This window comes from Lepus europaeus, chromosome 16 (assembly GCF_033115175.1).
Source record: "Lepus europaeus isolate LE1 chromosome 16, mLepTim1.pri, whole genome shotgun sequence".
NCBI classification, from domain to species: Eukaryota; Metazoa; Chordata; class Mammalia; order Lagomorpha; family Leporidae; genus Lepus; species Lepus europaeus.
In genome coordinates, this window is record NC_084842.1 from 80935783 (window position 1) to 80952316 (window position 16534).

Here is a 16534-nt window from a genome sequence, read left to right on the forward strand (position 1 = left end):
TCCAGAGTGTTTTTAACCACCGCCCACACAGCCTGTCGGTAAATGTCAGTAGGAAGAACGCAGTCCCCTCCCTCCACGCCTCTTTCTTCCTTCCTACTCCATAATTTGTTGGATATTTATCGAACCTATGGACCCTCCACGTTGTCGCGGAACTGTGAGGGTGAACACAGCATATTTTAACTCTTGTCCTCCTGGACCTGACGGCTCTTGAGCAAAGTAATATTCTGTACCAAGTGCTCAGCCTTGCCGCGCCCCTGTGCGTCCTTCAGTCCCGCAGCCAACCAGTCGAGGTTGAGGAGCAGGACGAGAAGGCACGTGGGGAAGAGACGCTGACCTCTCCGCAATGACCTTGTCTAGACTCGCAATGACCTTGTCTAGACTCGTCCTCTGGGCCACCCCCACCCTGAAGGGACTGGGCCGGGGTGTGCCCCGCAGGCGGCCCACGATGGCCCGCCCTTGCCCCTCGCCCAGGGCCCACAGCTGCGGGCCTCTCCGCTCCTGGACCCCCAGGACACCGGCTGGGCGCACGGCTGCCTTTCCAAGGGGCTGCAAGACCGTGGAGCCCCCCTGGGCCGGGAGCCGAGCCTGGGCCTTCGCTAGCAGGCGGGGGAGCAAGCAGCGGCCCGGGAGGGCCCGGGCTTGCGCAGCTTCAGCGCCCCCAGGCCCCCAGGCCACCGGGGCCCAGGGCAGAGTGACCCCGGCCATTGTGCTCAGCGGCCTCGGCCTCAAGGCCTGAGGGCAGCTCCGAGGAGAAGCGCCGCGTGCGCCCCGCCCCTCAGACAGTGCGTTTTCACGCGGTGAAACAAATAATGAAACATGCTTGGTTTCTTCCCCACCATGCGAGGACAAGGGATACCGAGAGTCGGGGGAGGGAGGTGGCAGCCGCGAGCCTACGCGCGCGCCCGGTCACGTGGCCCGCGCTGACCGCATGGCGGCGGCCGGCGCGCCCCCGCGACTCTGCCGGCCGAGCACCCCGGGCGCGCGCGCCGACGGGGCGGGCGCATGCGCATGGGGGCGCGCCGCCTCTGCCCCGCGGCGAGGGTGTCTATGGAGAGGCGGCGGCCGCGGCTGCTGAGGCGGAGGCTGAGGCAGTGGCGATGGCGCCGTTCCCTGAAGAAGTGGACGTCTTTACCGCCCCACACTGGCGGATGAAGCAGCTCGTGGGGCTCTACTGCGACAAGGTAACGGAGCGCTCGGCCCGCTGCTCTGGGCGGCGCGGGAGACGGCGGGGAGCGGGCCGGGTCCCCGGGCGGCCTGGCCTGCGCGGCGCCCGCAGCCCCCTGGGCCGCCGCCGCCGCGCTCCGAGCCGCTTGCGCAGCTGTCAGCGCCCTCCAGCACCGTTCCCCGGGAGCCGGGCCGCCGCCTCGGACGAGCCTTCGGGGCGGGCGGCGCGGCCCCGGCCCGGCCGCGTCCTCCCGCCCGCGGGCCTGGCGGGCTGAGGGGAGGGGGCGCTGCCTGGCCGCCGCCGGCCGCGGGGTCAGCCCGGACGCCGCGCCGGGCCTGTCGCAGCTGCCCCCTGGGCGCGAGGGGCGCGAGGGGCCCTCGGGGACTCGGGCCGGCCACCTGCGGTGGGTTCCCCTCCGCCCGCGGGGCCGTTGCTCCAGGCGGCCTCGCCCCCCGCCGCCGCCGCCCGGGTCAGTTTCGGGGCTCGCTTGCGTTCTGGTTCGGTTCGGGCGGCGGCGTCTCCAGGTTCCCGCTGCTCGGTTTGTCCTGCTAGCTTTTCCGCTGGCTGATTTGGGAGGCTGAAGAACTTGAGAGCCTTGGCTTCTCATTTATGGCCATCTTTCTCCCTCCCAAATTTTATTGCTCAGAGCGTTCGCTCGAGGTAGATTTTTGTTGAGAGGGACCCCGGGGAAAGTTGGTTTAACCCATTGTGGGACACTTTTTTGGACTCTACTGCTGCAGCTTAGGCTGGAGAACCAGTTCTGTGCAGAAAGTTCAGGGCCTTCTGCTCATGAGCTAAGGAAAATGTAACCATTTCCACCTCTGTTGGAGGGAAATCTCGTGGAAGCCCTGAAAACTTCTCGCAGTTCTGTTACTTGTAGATGTGAGCCACATGAAAGGCATTTAAATGACTGCTGTGTAAACAGAGAGATCAACGTTTACGAATTTTCAGGAATTACCTACCATTAAGGAGAACGCCTTCGACAAAAATCCGGGGTGTCTTGCAACCCAGAGAGGTTTTCGGAGGATGTCCGCTGAGTTGGATGCTAGGCCACACTCAGGACCAGCCACTTCAAGCGCTAAGGTTGAATTTTAGGTTTTAGCACCCCTGCCCCACAACCATCTTCTCCCTCCCTACATTTTGAAAATTAAAAATACTATATTCAGATGCAGTTTTAAACACTAGGGCTATTTAGCCCAGTGGTTCTCAATCTTGGTTAATTCTTAGAATTACTCCAAAAGCTGTGAAAACTCCTGGTACTCAAACCACTAAAATTAAGATCTCTGAGATGGGAACCAGACATGGAGTTCCTGATTTAATGTTCTCCAGGTGAGTGCAGACTGTGACCAAGGGAGAGAACCCAGTATCTTGGAGAAGCCTAAGGAATGGATAAATCTTAAGCAGAACTGTGTAACCCTGAATTTTCCAGTTAGTTGTATTGTGTTTTTATACCTTCTGGCTTTGAATTTTGTTCATTCTAACAATATCCTTTAATTGCAGGAAAGAAAAAACTAGGCAGGTTTTATATTTTGTCAGACTTAAAGAAGTTAATGAGGACTTACAGAAACCAAGGTTTTCTCCCAAGGGTAGACTGGGCGCGGTAGTCCAGACATCACCTGATAGTCTATGGAAAAGTTTATGTTTGTGTACGTTTTCCTGGGGGATCTGTAGCTTTCATCAGACTCCCAAATAATTGTGACACCTCCCCAAAAATCACATTTATTTAGTTGTGTACTACACTAACTAGCCTTATTTAAAAATTTTTGTGGGAGTTATTCACTATTTTTGTGTCTCTTGGTGATGGAGAACATTTTAACAAATTTTGAAAATGCTGTTACCTTAAAAACAAAAATAAGATTTTCAGTAGTTAAATGTTTCTTCTTCCATATCTAGTTTAATAAAGCATTTTGAATTTGGCATAGTTTAAGTCCAAATTATCACTAACTGAATTAATTAGATATAGTTAATGAGACTGCTTGATCATGAAGATGAAAGTCCAATTTCTTGAACTGGGACCAAGGTGATTTAGAAAAAAAACTATGTAGAAATTTTTTACCTGGATTTCTTCTCAATACTGGTAGTCAGTGAAAATCTATCTTAGGATGTCCTTTGGGTCCTAGAGTGGAAAAATAAATATATTGTGATGGTTGAACTGTTTTAAAGGAATTAAAGGAAGAGTGCCTTGTTTATTTTTATTCACTTGTCATCTCAACTTCTAACATCACCATTCTTTAGTTGTATAGACCAAGGATATCCAACCCAAACAGGAACAATGAATCTATACAAAGTGAAAACTAGTTTTTATAAGTTAAAGTAAAAAGGCACAAATAATGTCATTTTACTGTATTCTACATTTTTACTTTAAACATCCAATAGTTATAAAGAAGTTACTTTAATTTCCAATATTGAATTTTTCAACTGCAGAATATGTTGGAAGCATCTGTGTGTTTACTAGCATCAAATCAGTCATTTATATACTTAGTTGGAATTTTTTTTTAATTTATTTTTTAAAAAAGATTTATTAGAGATCTTCCATCTGCTGGTTCACTTACCAGTTAGCTGCAACAGCCAATTGGGCCAGGCCAAAGCCAGCAACCAGGAACTCCATCCTTGTCCCCACTGTGGGAGGGGAGGGGCAAAACACTTGGACGGTCTTCTATCTTCCCAGGAGCATTAGTAGAGAGCTGGATCAGAAACTGAGTAGCCAGGACTTGAAATTGCACTCTGATATGGGATATGCAAGTGGTGACTGAACCTGCTGTGCCACAATGTCAGCTCTATACTTAAAATTATTTATTTATATAGACTATTTTAATTATTGCTGTATAATACCTAGTTTAATACTTTTTCCATGAATTCCTTTATATTTATAAAAGGCTTCCTGGAAAGGTTTTTCAGTTTTGTTATCCAGACAGTATCTTTTGAGATAGGTAAAGGCAGATGGGGTATTTCTATGTACAGCTGGGGATTTGTAGGCATAGATTAGCTAGGTCAATGTTACATAAAGAGGGAAAGATCAGATGGAAATCCATGTGAGAATTATGGCTCCTAGCTTTATTTTCTATGTATGAAACCGTAGTAGTTTCTAATTTTTTGGGTTCACAGCCTGCTAAGAAATTATTTTTTTCTTTTGCTAATACACTAACCTCAAAATTAGGATGATTTTAGAGAAAGATTAGCATTCAGTGACATCCTTTTCTGGTAGTACTCCAGTTCCTCTAATTTTGAAAATTTAATACCATTACTTCTCTCAATGAGAGTTTCTTCTGTCAGTCCCACCTGTAGTAGCTCTTGTTGGCAAAGTGAGATATGGTCTCTGAAGGAGTTCACAATCTAGTATATAATGACATTTGTGCTAGGATAGAAATCCAAATATGTTTGTGAGAGCAAAGGGAGGTATGTGGTCAGTTTTACATTGAAGTGTCAGTAGTGGTCTCTTCATCTGAGTTGATTTCTGAAGACAAAGTAAGTGGTGGTTGTAAGGATATGGTAAGTCCAAAAAATTCTCAAACTTATATGTAGACCAGTAAAGTTAAATTGGTGGTAGCCTTAGAGAATGCCCAAGTTTTCCAGTTAAATATACTAAAAATGCCATCCATTTTATTGTTTTATAAAGAAAGGCTGTTTTATGACCAAAATTCTGAGAAGGAAGTAATAAATGATTTGAATACAATATTTTAAAAAAAGTTGAATGAACATAGCTTTGTGATCATTTTTCCTTGTTTTTCTCTGTACTCTGCCTACGTGTAGAAATTTATTGACTAGTTGTGAAGATTGGTGTGATAGAATATTGAATTGAGAGCCAAGAGAAGAAGGAAAGGGGAATTTAATGAGTTCTTTCTATGTGCTTATATTATTTTAATCCTTACAAAAACTTTGTAAGACAAGTATTATACTTCATTTTAAAATGAGGAAACAGTCCTAGTGGCTAAATGACTTATCCAACTCATTCATCAAATAATTAGTGGAGCCTGAATTTTAATAGTAAGAATTTTATTTTACTCTTCTGAAGTGCATATTTTTTACATTACCTCAGTGATTCTGCTACATACTACTAGCTTTTTGATTTTGTGCAAAACAGTTCACGTGTGAGTCATCAGTTTTCCATCTATAAAAGTAAATTTGACTAGATAGTGCAAAAGTTTCTCTTTTTTTTAGATTTATTTATTTTTAATTATTTATTTATTTATTTTTTTGACAGGCAGAGTGGATAGTGAGAGAGAGAGAAAGGTTTTCCTTTTTGCCGTTGGTTCACCCTCCAATGGCCGCCGCGGCCAGCGCTTCGCGCTGATCCGAAGCCAGGAGCCAGGTGCTTCTCCTGGTCTCCCATGCGGGTGCAGGGCCCAAGGACTTGGGCCATCCTCCACTGCTTTCCCGGGCCATAGCAGAGAGCTGGCCTGGAAGAGGGGCAACCGGGATAGAATCCGGTGCCCCAACCGGGACTAGAACCCGGTGTGCCGACGCTGCAAGGCGGAGGATTAGCCTGTTAAGCCACGGCGCCGGCCAAGTTTCTTTTTAACATAACCTTTTATGTTTCGTTTTTTATACAAAACTATACAGCTTTATAGTTGCAGACTTCATACACTTCATAATTACAACTTTAGGACACGATGATTCTTCCTACCCCTACTCCCACCCCTCTACCTCCTCTCTTATTCCCACTTTTATTTTTTACTAAGATCTATTTTCAAGTGACTTTTTTGTTTTTATATTAAACTTTTTTTACATTTATTTTTTAAGGAATAAAAATTTCATAAGTACAACTTTAGGAATATAGTTATTCTTCTCACCATACCTGCCCTCCCACTCACACTGCCACCCCCCTCCCCTTGCCAGCCCCATTCTCCATTAAGATTCATTTTCAGTTAACTTTGTATATAGAAGACCAATTCTACACTAAGTAAAGATTTCAACAATTTGTGCACAGACACACACACAGTACTGAGAACTAGTTTTACAGTTAACTCTCATCATACAACTCATTGAGGACAGAGGTCTGCATGGCCAGTTAGTGAACAGTGACTCCTGTTAATTTAACAACATTCTTATGTATGATGTCAGTGACCACCTGAGGTTCTTGACATAAGCTGTGGAAGAAGCTAGGCTATGGAAGCCTTTTGAGTCCACAAACTCCTTCAGTATTTGGACAAGGCCATAAACAAAGTGGAAGTTCTCCCCTCCTTAGAGAAAAGTACATACTTCTTTGATGGTCACTTCTTTCAGCTGGGGTTCCACTCACAGAGATCTTTCATGCAGAACATTTTTTGCCACAGTGTCTTGGCTTTCCATGCTTGAGATGTTCTCATGGGTTTTTCAGCCAGACCAGGAAGCCTTAAGGGCTGATTCTGAGGTCAGAGTGTTACTTAGAGCAGAGCTATTGTCGTCATGTGGATCGGCTGTGTGGACTGCTTCCCATGTTGGAACATTCTCTCCTTTTTAATTCTGTTGGTTGTTATTACCAGACACTTGATACGGTTTATATGATCACTTTAACACTTAATCCTATCTATATATTCACTTTAACACTTAATATGATCCCTTTCACAATTAATATGGTATTTTTTACACCAAGGTTATTGGGATTTGGAGTCCCATGACAAGTTTTTAAGCTGTACCCTTAAAAGTAAGTCCATAGGAATATATGCAGCTTTACAGTTACAAACTTCCTCCTCCCTCTCTTATTCCCATTCTTATTTTTTACTGAGATCTATTTTCAGTTGACTTTATACACGTATGATTAACTCTATGCTAAGTAAAGAGTTCAACAAATAGTATTAAAAAAAAAACCAAAAACTTCCTCAGTAGTCAAGACAAGGGCTGTTCAAGTCATTGCTTCTCAAAATGTCAGTTTCACTTCTACAGATTTCATTTTAGGTGCTCTATAGTTATCACAGCTCAGGATGCTATTTGTTCATTTGGGACTGACTGGCTTATTTCACTAAATATGATGTATTCCACATTCATCCATTTTTTTGGAAATGATCAATTTCATTTTTTTTTTTTTTACCACTATGTAGTATTCTGTGGTGTACATATTCCGTAATTTTTTTTTTTAATCCAGTCTTCAGTTGACAGGCATTTGGGTTGATTCCACATCTTAGCTTTTGTGAATTGAGCTGCTATAAACATGGGGGTGCAGATAACTCTTTCTTACTCTGATTTCATTTGGTTTGGGTAAATCCCAGGAGTGGGATGGCTAGGTCTACATTCAGATTTCTTAGGTATCTCCATACTTGTTGCCGTTGATTTCTCAACAATATTGCAGTGGATTCGTTTCTGAGAGGAGCAGCATGGTGGGGGCAAGAGACGCCGAGTCAACACACAGACCCCGGGAGTCCGGTGAAAGCGGGCTTGAGGCGAGCAGCCCGCAGATTTGTTTATTTCAGGTGGTACAACAGCTTATATAGCCAAGACCAGCCAATCCTGTCAAGGGGCGGTCTATGCCCCAACCAATCACAGTTTGGCAGGCGGTTTCCAAAGCCATCCAATCACAGCCTGTTGCCAGGCAGTTTCCAAAGCCATTCCTGAGTAACTGATGCTCGCTTGCCAGTGGCCACCTTGGCATGGCCTTCTCATTCCATCACATACTGTCTTCCATAGTGGCTTTACCAGTTTACAGTCTTACCAGTGGTGAATTAGGGTACCTTTTTCACCACATCCTTGCCAGCATTTGTTGTTTGTTGATTTCTGTATGAAAGCCATTTTAACTGGGGTGAGGTGAAATCTCATTGTAGTTTTGATTTGCATTTCCCTGACAGCTATTGTTCTTGAGCATTTTTTTCTTATGTCTGTTGGCCATTTGGATTTCCTCTTTTGAAAAATGTCTAAGTGCTTTGCCCATTTTTAACTGGGTTGTTTTGTTGTTGTTGAGTTTCTTGATCTCTAGATACTCTGGTTATTAATCCTTTATCAGTTGTATAGTTTGCAAATAATTTCTCCCATTCTGTTGGTTGCCTCTTCACTTTCCTGAGTGTTTCTTTTGTGGAACAGAAGCTTCTCAGTTTGATGTAATCCCATTTGTTGATTTTGGCTTTGATTGCTTGTGCCTCTGGGGACTTTTCCAAGAACTCTGCCTGTACCAATGTCTTGCAGGGTTTTCCCAATGTTCTCTAATAATTTGAATGGGTCGGGTTGTAAATTTAGACCTTTAATCTATTTTGAGTGGATTTTTTGTGTAAGATGAAAGCTAGGGGTCTTGCTGGTGTTCGATCCAGTTTTTCAGCACCATTTTTTGATGAGACTGTCCTTGCTCCAGGGATTGGTTGTAGCTCCTTGGTCGAATAGCAGTTGGTTGTAGATGCTTGGATTGATTTCTGACATTTCTGTTCTTCTCCATTGATCTATCCATCTGTTTTTGTACCAGTACAAAGCTGTTTTGATTATAACTGCTCTGTAGTATGTGTTGAAATCAGGTATTGTGATGCCTCCATTAATTTTTTTTAAGATTTATTTATTTATTTGAAAGAGAGAGAGAGAGGTCTAGAGAGAGGAGAGGCAGAGAGAGAGGTCTTCCATCTGCTGGTTCACTCCCCAATTGGTTGCAATGGCCAGGGTGCACCGATCTGAAGCCAGGAGCCAGGAGCTTCCTCTGGGTCTCCTACGTGGGTGCAGGGGCCCAAGGATTTGGGCCATCCTCCACTGCTTTCCCAGGCCATAGTAGAGAGCTGGATCGGAAGTAGAGCAGCCAGGCCTTGAACTGGCACCCATATGGGATGCCGGTGCTTCAGGCCAGGGCACTAACCCTCTGTGCCACAGCACCGGCTCCTCTCGCTTTGTTTTTGTTGTATAAGATTGCTTTAGCTCTTTGGGATCTCCTGTGTTTCCATATGAGTTTCAGCATCATTTTTTCTATATCTGAGAAGAATATCTTGTTACTTTGATTGGTATCGTATTGAATCTGTAAATTACTCTTGGTAGTATGGATATTTTGACGATATTGATTCTTCCAATCCATGAACATTGAATATTTTTTTCTATCTTCTGTTTCTTTAATGCTTTGTAATTCTCATCATAGAGATCTTTGACATCCTTGGTTAAATTTATTCCAAGGCATTTGATTTTTTTGGTAGCTATTGTGAATAGGATTGATCATAGAAGTTCTTTCTCAACCATGCATTATCTGTGTATATGAAGGCTGTTGATTTGTGTATCAATTTTATATCTTGCTACTTTACCAAACTCTTCTATGGGTTCCAATAGTTTCTTGGTGGAGCCTTTGGATCCTCTATATATAAAGTCATGGCATCTGTAAATAGGGATAATTTGACTTCTTCCTTCCCAGTTTGTATCCCTTTGATTTCTTTTTTTTTGCCTAATAGCTCTGGCGAAAACTTCCAGGACTACATTGAATAGCAATGGTGAGAGTGGGCATCCTTTTCTGGTTCTTGATCTTAGTGGGAGTGTTTTCAGCTTTTTACCTTTCAATAGAAATGCTGTTGTCATAAATGTTCTTGATTGTGTGTTGAGGATTGTTCCTTCTATACCCAATTTGCTTAGAGTCTTCATCATGAAAGGTGGTTGTATTTTTTTTTTTTTTTTGACAGGCAGAGTGGATAGTGAGAGAGAGAAACAGAGAGAAAGGTCTTCCTTTTTGCCGTTAGTTCACCCTCCGATGGCCACTGCGGCCGGCGCATCGTGCCGATCCGAAGCCAGGAGCCAGGTGCTTCTCCTGGTCTCCCATGAGGGTGCAGGGCCCAAGGACTTGGGCCATCCTCCACTGCCTTCCCGGGCCATAGCAGAGAGCTGGCCTGGAAGAGGGGCAACCGGGATAGAATCCGGTGCCCCAACCGGGACTAGAACCCGGTGTGCCAGCGTTGCAAGGCAGAGGATTAGCCTGTTAAGCCACAGCGCTGGCCGAAAGTTGTATTTTATCAGATGCTTTCTCTGCATCTATTCAGATAATCATATGGTTTTTGTTATTCAGTTTGTTAATGTGATATATCACATTGATTGATTTGGGAATGTTGAACCATTCCTTTTTACCAGGGATAAATCCCTTTTGGTCCTGTTGAATGATCTTTCTGATGTGTTGTTGGATTTGATTGGTTAGAATTTTGTTGAGGATTTTTGCGTCTATGTTCATATTGGAAATTGGTCTGTGGTGTTCTTTCTTTGTTGTATCTTTTTCAGGTTTAGGAATTATGGTGATGCTGGCTTCATAGAAATAATTTGAGAGAATTCCATTCTTTTTGAATTGTTTTGAATAGCTTGAGAAGAATTATTGTTAATTCTTTAAATGTCTGGTAGAATTCAGCAGTGTAGCCATGCAGTCCTGGGCTTTTCTTGTTGGGAGGATATTTATTACTGATTCAATTTCCATCTTGGAAATTACGTTTAGATTTTTTATGTCTAGGTTTTCTATGTCTTCATGGCTCAATTTAGTTAGGTTGTATGTGTTCAGGAATCTATCCATTTCTATAGTTTTCCTGGTTTGTTGGCATAAAGCTCTTTGTAGTAATTTCTGATGATTCTTTTTATTTCTGTGGTGTCTTGTTAAATTTCCTTTTTCATCTCTAATTTTATTAATTTGGGTTAAAGTTTCTTCGTTGAGTGTAAGTCTTAATAAAATGAAAATAACCTGGTGGAGTAGACAGAGTTTTGTGTTTTTATATATTATTTTCATGTCTAATTTTGAGCTTTCTGTCTTTTAATGAAACAGTGCTTTTGATAATATCCTTTAAACCAGGCTGTAATGTTTTAGGTTGCAAAGTGTTTGCAATAGAAAGTTATAAAATCTTTTGAAATATATACAGTGACATGTTACTGTTACTATTTGTTGATTATGTGTATCATGTTCTGTGTTGAATCCTCATTCAGTTTGTGAAGCACTATGGTGTATAACGTGTAGATTGCTAGGAACTTTTCTGTTTTTCAAAATGTACCCTAAAAGGAGCCTGGCATTGTGGTACAGTGGGCTAAGCTGCCACCTGTGATGCCAGTATCCCATATGAGCACCGATTTGAGTCATCCACTTCCAGCTCATCCCCCTGCTAATGTGACAGGAAAGGCCAGGGATTATGGCCGAACTGCTTGGGCCCCAGCTACGCATGTGGGAGACCCTGATGGAGTTCCAAGCTCCTGGCATTGGCCTGGCCAAATCTTGGTGGTTTAGGGAGTGAACCAGTCGTTTGGGAGACCATTTGGGGAGTGAATCAACGGATTTAAGAAATCTCCCTCTCCCTCTCCAACTCTCCAACTAACTCTCTAACTCTGCCTTTCAAATAAATAAATATTTAAAAATTTAAAAATATATCATGGTGTCCATTAGTAGGCCATAAAACAACTCTGTTGGACAGAAACAGCATTAAAAATAAAGTGGAAAAGTATTAGAGTATTACAGTACATCACAGGTTAGAGAGGAGAATACTGTTTCCTGAGATTTTTTTTTTTTTTGAAGTGTTTGTGTTGTGCCTATGTCAGGATTGCCCTTTGTTTTCATACTGAAGGGCATGTGTAACAGTGTTTGAATAATGGTTCTCTAGAGCAGTGTTTCTCAACCAAAGTGCTTATTGACATTTTGGGCAAGATGATTCTTTGTTGTGAAGGCTGTCCTATGTGTTGTAGGATATTTAGTCACGTCCCTGTCTTTTATCCACTAGGTGTCAGCAGCACTTCTCAGTGGTGACAGCAAAACTGTTCCAGAACTAGCCCTCTACCTCCTAGGGGACAACTGTTGATAACTGTTTTTATTTTTATTTTTTATAAAGGCAGAGTTATAGAGAGGCTGAGAGAGAGAGAGGGAGGGAGAGAGGGAGATTGGTCTTCTATCTGCTGGTTCGCTCCCCAGATGACTGCAAAGGCCAGCCATCTTCTACTGATTTCTCAGGCCATAGCAGAGAGCTGGATCGGGAGTGGAGCAGCTGGGACTCGAACTGGCACCCATATGGGATACCGGCACTGCAGGTGGTGGCTTTACCCGGTATACCACACTGCCGGCCCCAGCACTGTGTATTCTTTCTGACAATTTACTCTCTTGGCTTTGAGAAGATAGTTTTATGATCGGGACTATTGTATCTTGCAGAAAGCACATAAGTGTTAGAGTAATATATCTGGTCTCTGTTTTGTTGCCCCATGTAGTTATTTCTCTGAGCCTCACTTTTTAAATTTATAAAATGAAGATTTTAATACCTATTTCCTGTGATTGTTTTAAGAATGAACTAGTATCTAAAACACCCAGTATAGCACTTAGCATCCTGTAGGTTTCAATACAACCCAGAAATTATGGGTGTCCAGGCCATTTTTTTTCCTAATCAAGTCTGCATGTTTGAATAACTTTGTGGAGGCAAGTGATTTTTTTTTAAGGTTTTATTTATTTATTTGAGAGGTATAGTTACAGACATACTGCTGGTTTACTCCCCAGAAGGCTGCAACATTTGGAGCTTGGCCGATCTGAAGCCAGGAGCCAGAAACTTCTTCCAGGTCTCCCATGTGGGTGCAGGGGCCCAAGCACTTGGGTCATCTTCTGCTGCTTTCTCAGGCCATAGCAGAGAGCTGGATCTGAACAGGAGAAGCCGGGAATAGAACTGGCACCCTTTTGGGATGCTGGTGCCACAGGCCTAGAATTAACCTATTGTGCCACGGAGCCGGCCCTAGCAAATGATAAATTTTAAAAACTGTTCATATAAACTGACTTTTTAAAAAAATGTGAATCCTGTGTTCTCTGTTTTAACTTCCAAATCTACTAACTTTAGGTACCAGATTAAAAGCATTTGTGTTGTAGTGCAGTGGGTTAAACTGCCACTTCGGACCCATGCATCCCTTATTGGCAGAGTACTGATTCAGATCTTTGCATCTCTGCTGCTAATCCATCCTGAGAGGCAGCAGGTAATGATAGGTCAAGTGCTACCCATGTGAGAGACCTGGAGAGAGTTTCAAACTCTTGGCTTTGGCCTGGCTCAGCTCTGACTGAAACTGAGCTGGAGAGTGAAGCAGTGGATGGAAGATCACTCTCTCTATCACTCTGCCTTTCAAGTAGATGAAAAATAAACATTAAAAACTGAATTTCTCATGTGAAGAAAAACTGACTTGGGTTTTTATATGGATGTTATATGCTATGTTCTTTAAATGTATTAACTTTTAGTCATCATATGACCCCTATGAGGTAGTTAATACTGTTGAACATATGAAGAAACTGAGGCACAGAGGCGTTTAGGACTTGCTGGCAGATGGAAACACACTGTAGTAATCTGGCTCCAGTGTCAGTGTCTTTGAGTCCTTTTATAATGTTTATTTTCTTCTCAATATGTCATATAAAACTAATCTTTACCTTAACCTGTTATTAAATCTAAAATTTTCTAATAGTGTGTGGCATTTCTTACGATCCTTAAAACCTACAATATGAGTTTAAATAAGTCTTTTCTGTGTTTTGTTTTTGTATGGTTCAAGAGCTAAGAGGTTTTTTTTTTTTTTTTACATTTTCACACAGTTGAGAAAAACGAAGAATATTTTATGAAATGTGAAAATTATATAAAATCCAGATTTCACTGCCCATAAGTATAAACCTTTATGAAAATACAGCCATAGTCATTACTTTACCTATTGCTCATGACTACTTTTGTGCAACAACTGAGTTAAATAGTAGCTACAGGCCATATGCCTTGCAAAAATGGAAACATTTGCATCTATCCCTTTACAGAAAAAATTGCCAACCTCTGTTCTAGATGATTTACTATGTATTGTGGTTAACTCCTCATTTCTTACTTACCTTCACTAGAATGAGAACTCCATAAAGGCAGAAATCTTTATTTTGTTCACTGATATGCCCAAAGTACCATGAACAGTGCCTGGCTTATGATAGCTGCTTGGTAAATACTTGAATAGAGTAAAAAATGCATACATTTATAATACGTCTGTAATATTCAAAATGATGATAATCAGCATTATTAAGTACCAGGCAATCATATGAAATCCATTAAACACCAAGAAGAAACTAATACACTGAGAAATAAAAGTAACTTACCTCCCAGGGTTCCACAGCTAAATGGTAGAATTGGTATGTGACTACAGGACTGGTTCTCTATAAATAACCCAATGTCTAACCTGTAATGCCTTTTATGGAAGGTACTTAGTTAATTTTTTTATGTGTAGTGGAATTGTTTTGACTTAGGAGTTCGCATGTTATCTTTTCTGTTACTCTTTAATCAGAATACAGTTCCTGCCTGGAGCAGGCAGTAAGGCAGCTTGGATTGTGCTTTGTTTTAGGTGTACTGGGTCAGACTTCAGAAATAAATGTGAAGTATGGTATTAGTTGCTTTTCATTCTTTTTTACCTGTCATATTTAACCTAATCAGCCTTTTTCCTTTAAAATAAATTTTGAAACTAGAATTGACACAGTGGAATGTAGATTTAATATAGGTAATAGATGGTTTGAATCTTTGAATTTTAACTTTATAGAATTTTTTATAATATGTGTGTTAAATATTAGAATTTAATTTGTCATTAAGTGTAAAGTTACCTAAGAATAGTCATTTTCTCTTGAATACTAGATATAAAATGGTAGTGTTTATATTTCTTGATATTTTTATTGATTCGCACCTTTCTTCCAAATGCATTTGCTTTCTCATTTTTTTTTTTTTTTTTTTTTTTTAACAGGCAGAGTTAGAGAGAGAGACAGAAAGGTCTTCCTTTTCCGTTGGTTCACCCCCTAAATGGCTGCTATGGCCGGCGCACTGCGCCGATCCGAAGCCAGGAGCCAGGTGCTTTCTCCTGGTCTCCCATACAGGTGCAGGGCCCAAAGTACTTGGGCCATCTTCCACTGCCTTCCCGGGCCCCAGCAAAGAGCTGGACTGGAAGAGGAGCAACCGGGACAGAATCCTGCACCCCAACTGGGAGTAGAACCTGGGTGCTGGCGCTGCAGGTGGAGGATTAGCCAAGTGAGCCGCAGCACCGGCCTACTTTCTCATATCATGATGTGTTAGATTTCCACATTGTACTACTATTGTGCTTCCAGCCCAGAAAAATAAATAAGCTACTAAGTCTTTATCTTAGTTTTCTTTTTTAAAAAATAGCTATAGTAGGATTGTCTGATGGCATTCGAGTAATCAATATTGTATAAATATTTCCTGCATAGGTCAGTCTCATTTTGATATTAAATTTTAAACAAGCTATATGATATTTCTGAAATTTTATTTTGTAAAAGTAGAATAACATGAAGAATATTTTGAGTAAAGAAAAAAGCACATCATACTAACACAACTGTTCTAATGTTTACATGTGTCTCTTTGATATGCTTGCTTGTATTTAGTATCCATAGAGGGTAATGGAATTTTTGGTTGAGGGGACCTGGTTTAATTCCTTTTATTTAAAGAAACTGATTTTGCATGCCTCATTTTTCTTTATTACCAAGTTCTTTAGAATGCAAACCAACATCCTCCTGACCTAATGTATTTTTTATTATATGTTATAAAACAATAATTCATGATTTTCTTTATTTGTACTTTGATATAACCTGTTATAAGTATCTTGGTATGTACTAAAGTTAGTAAAAATGCATTTGAATATTTCTTACTGGTACATGTCTGCATGTATTTACTATGGCCTTCTTTTAAAATTTTTATTTAGCTTTCTAAAACCAACTTTTCCAACAACAACGATTTCCGTGCTCTTCTACAGTCTTTGTATGCTACTTTCAAGGAGTTCAAAATGCATGAGCAGATTGAAAATGAATACATTATTGGTTTGCTTCAACAGCGCAGTCAGACCATTTATAATGTACATTCTGACAATAAGCTCTCTGAGATGCTTAGTCTCTTTGAAAAGGGACTGAAGAATGTTAAGGTGAGTTACAAATATTGATATTTAACTATCACAACTTATACCACATTCTGGTATGTCACTGGCAAAATTTGTTAGCAATTTAGAGTAAGTGCTATTAAAGAAAAAAATATTTTCCAGCTCTCTGCTGTGGCCAGGGAGTGCAGTGGAGGATGGCCCAAGTGCTTGGGCTCTGCACCCCATGGGAGACCAGGAGAAGCACCTGGCTCCTGCCATCGGAACAGCGCGGTGCGCCGGCCGCAGCGCGCTACCGCGGCGGCCATTGGAGGGTGAACCAACGGCAAAAGGAAGACCTTTCTCTCTGTCTCTCTCTCACTGTCCACTCTGCCTGTCAAAAATAAAAAAAATAAAAAAAAAAAAAAAGAAAAAAAAAAGAAAAAAATATTTTGTAGCTGTTAAAGGTGGAAAAGAAGATATTCAAGAGGCACAGCTGCAGTGGAGGCTTGCAGTAGGATAGAGAAGGGTCAACTCCCAATAAAACCAGAATAAGTAGGAGTGTATAGCCAGGGAGCAAGGTGGGACTCAATGGATGAAAACACACCAAGAGGAAACATGAAAGCTAGGGGCCTTCTTGTTAGAACAGCTCTACAGGATTCT

At 41.9% G+C, this 16534-nt stretch overlaps 1 protein-coding gene across 1 annotated transcript in view; it reads left to right on the forward strand.

Annotated features, from left to right (window-relative positions):
- Positions 1–1023: 1023 nt before the first annotated feature.
- Positions 1024–16534, forward strand: part of FBXL5 (F-box and leucine rich repeat protein 5) — a 58850-nt gene continuing 43339 nt past the window's right edge. The window contains exons 1-2 of the mRNA XM_062212710.1: positions 1024–1181; positions 15725–15940. Of these exons, the coding sequence (XP_062068694.1) occupies positions 1098–1181; positions 15725–15940 (300 nt within the window). The 5' untranslated portion in view covers positions 1024–1097. The remainder of the gene's footprint in view (positions 1182–15724; positions 15941–16534) is intronic.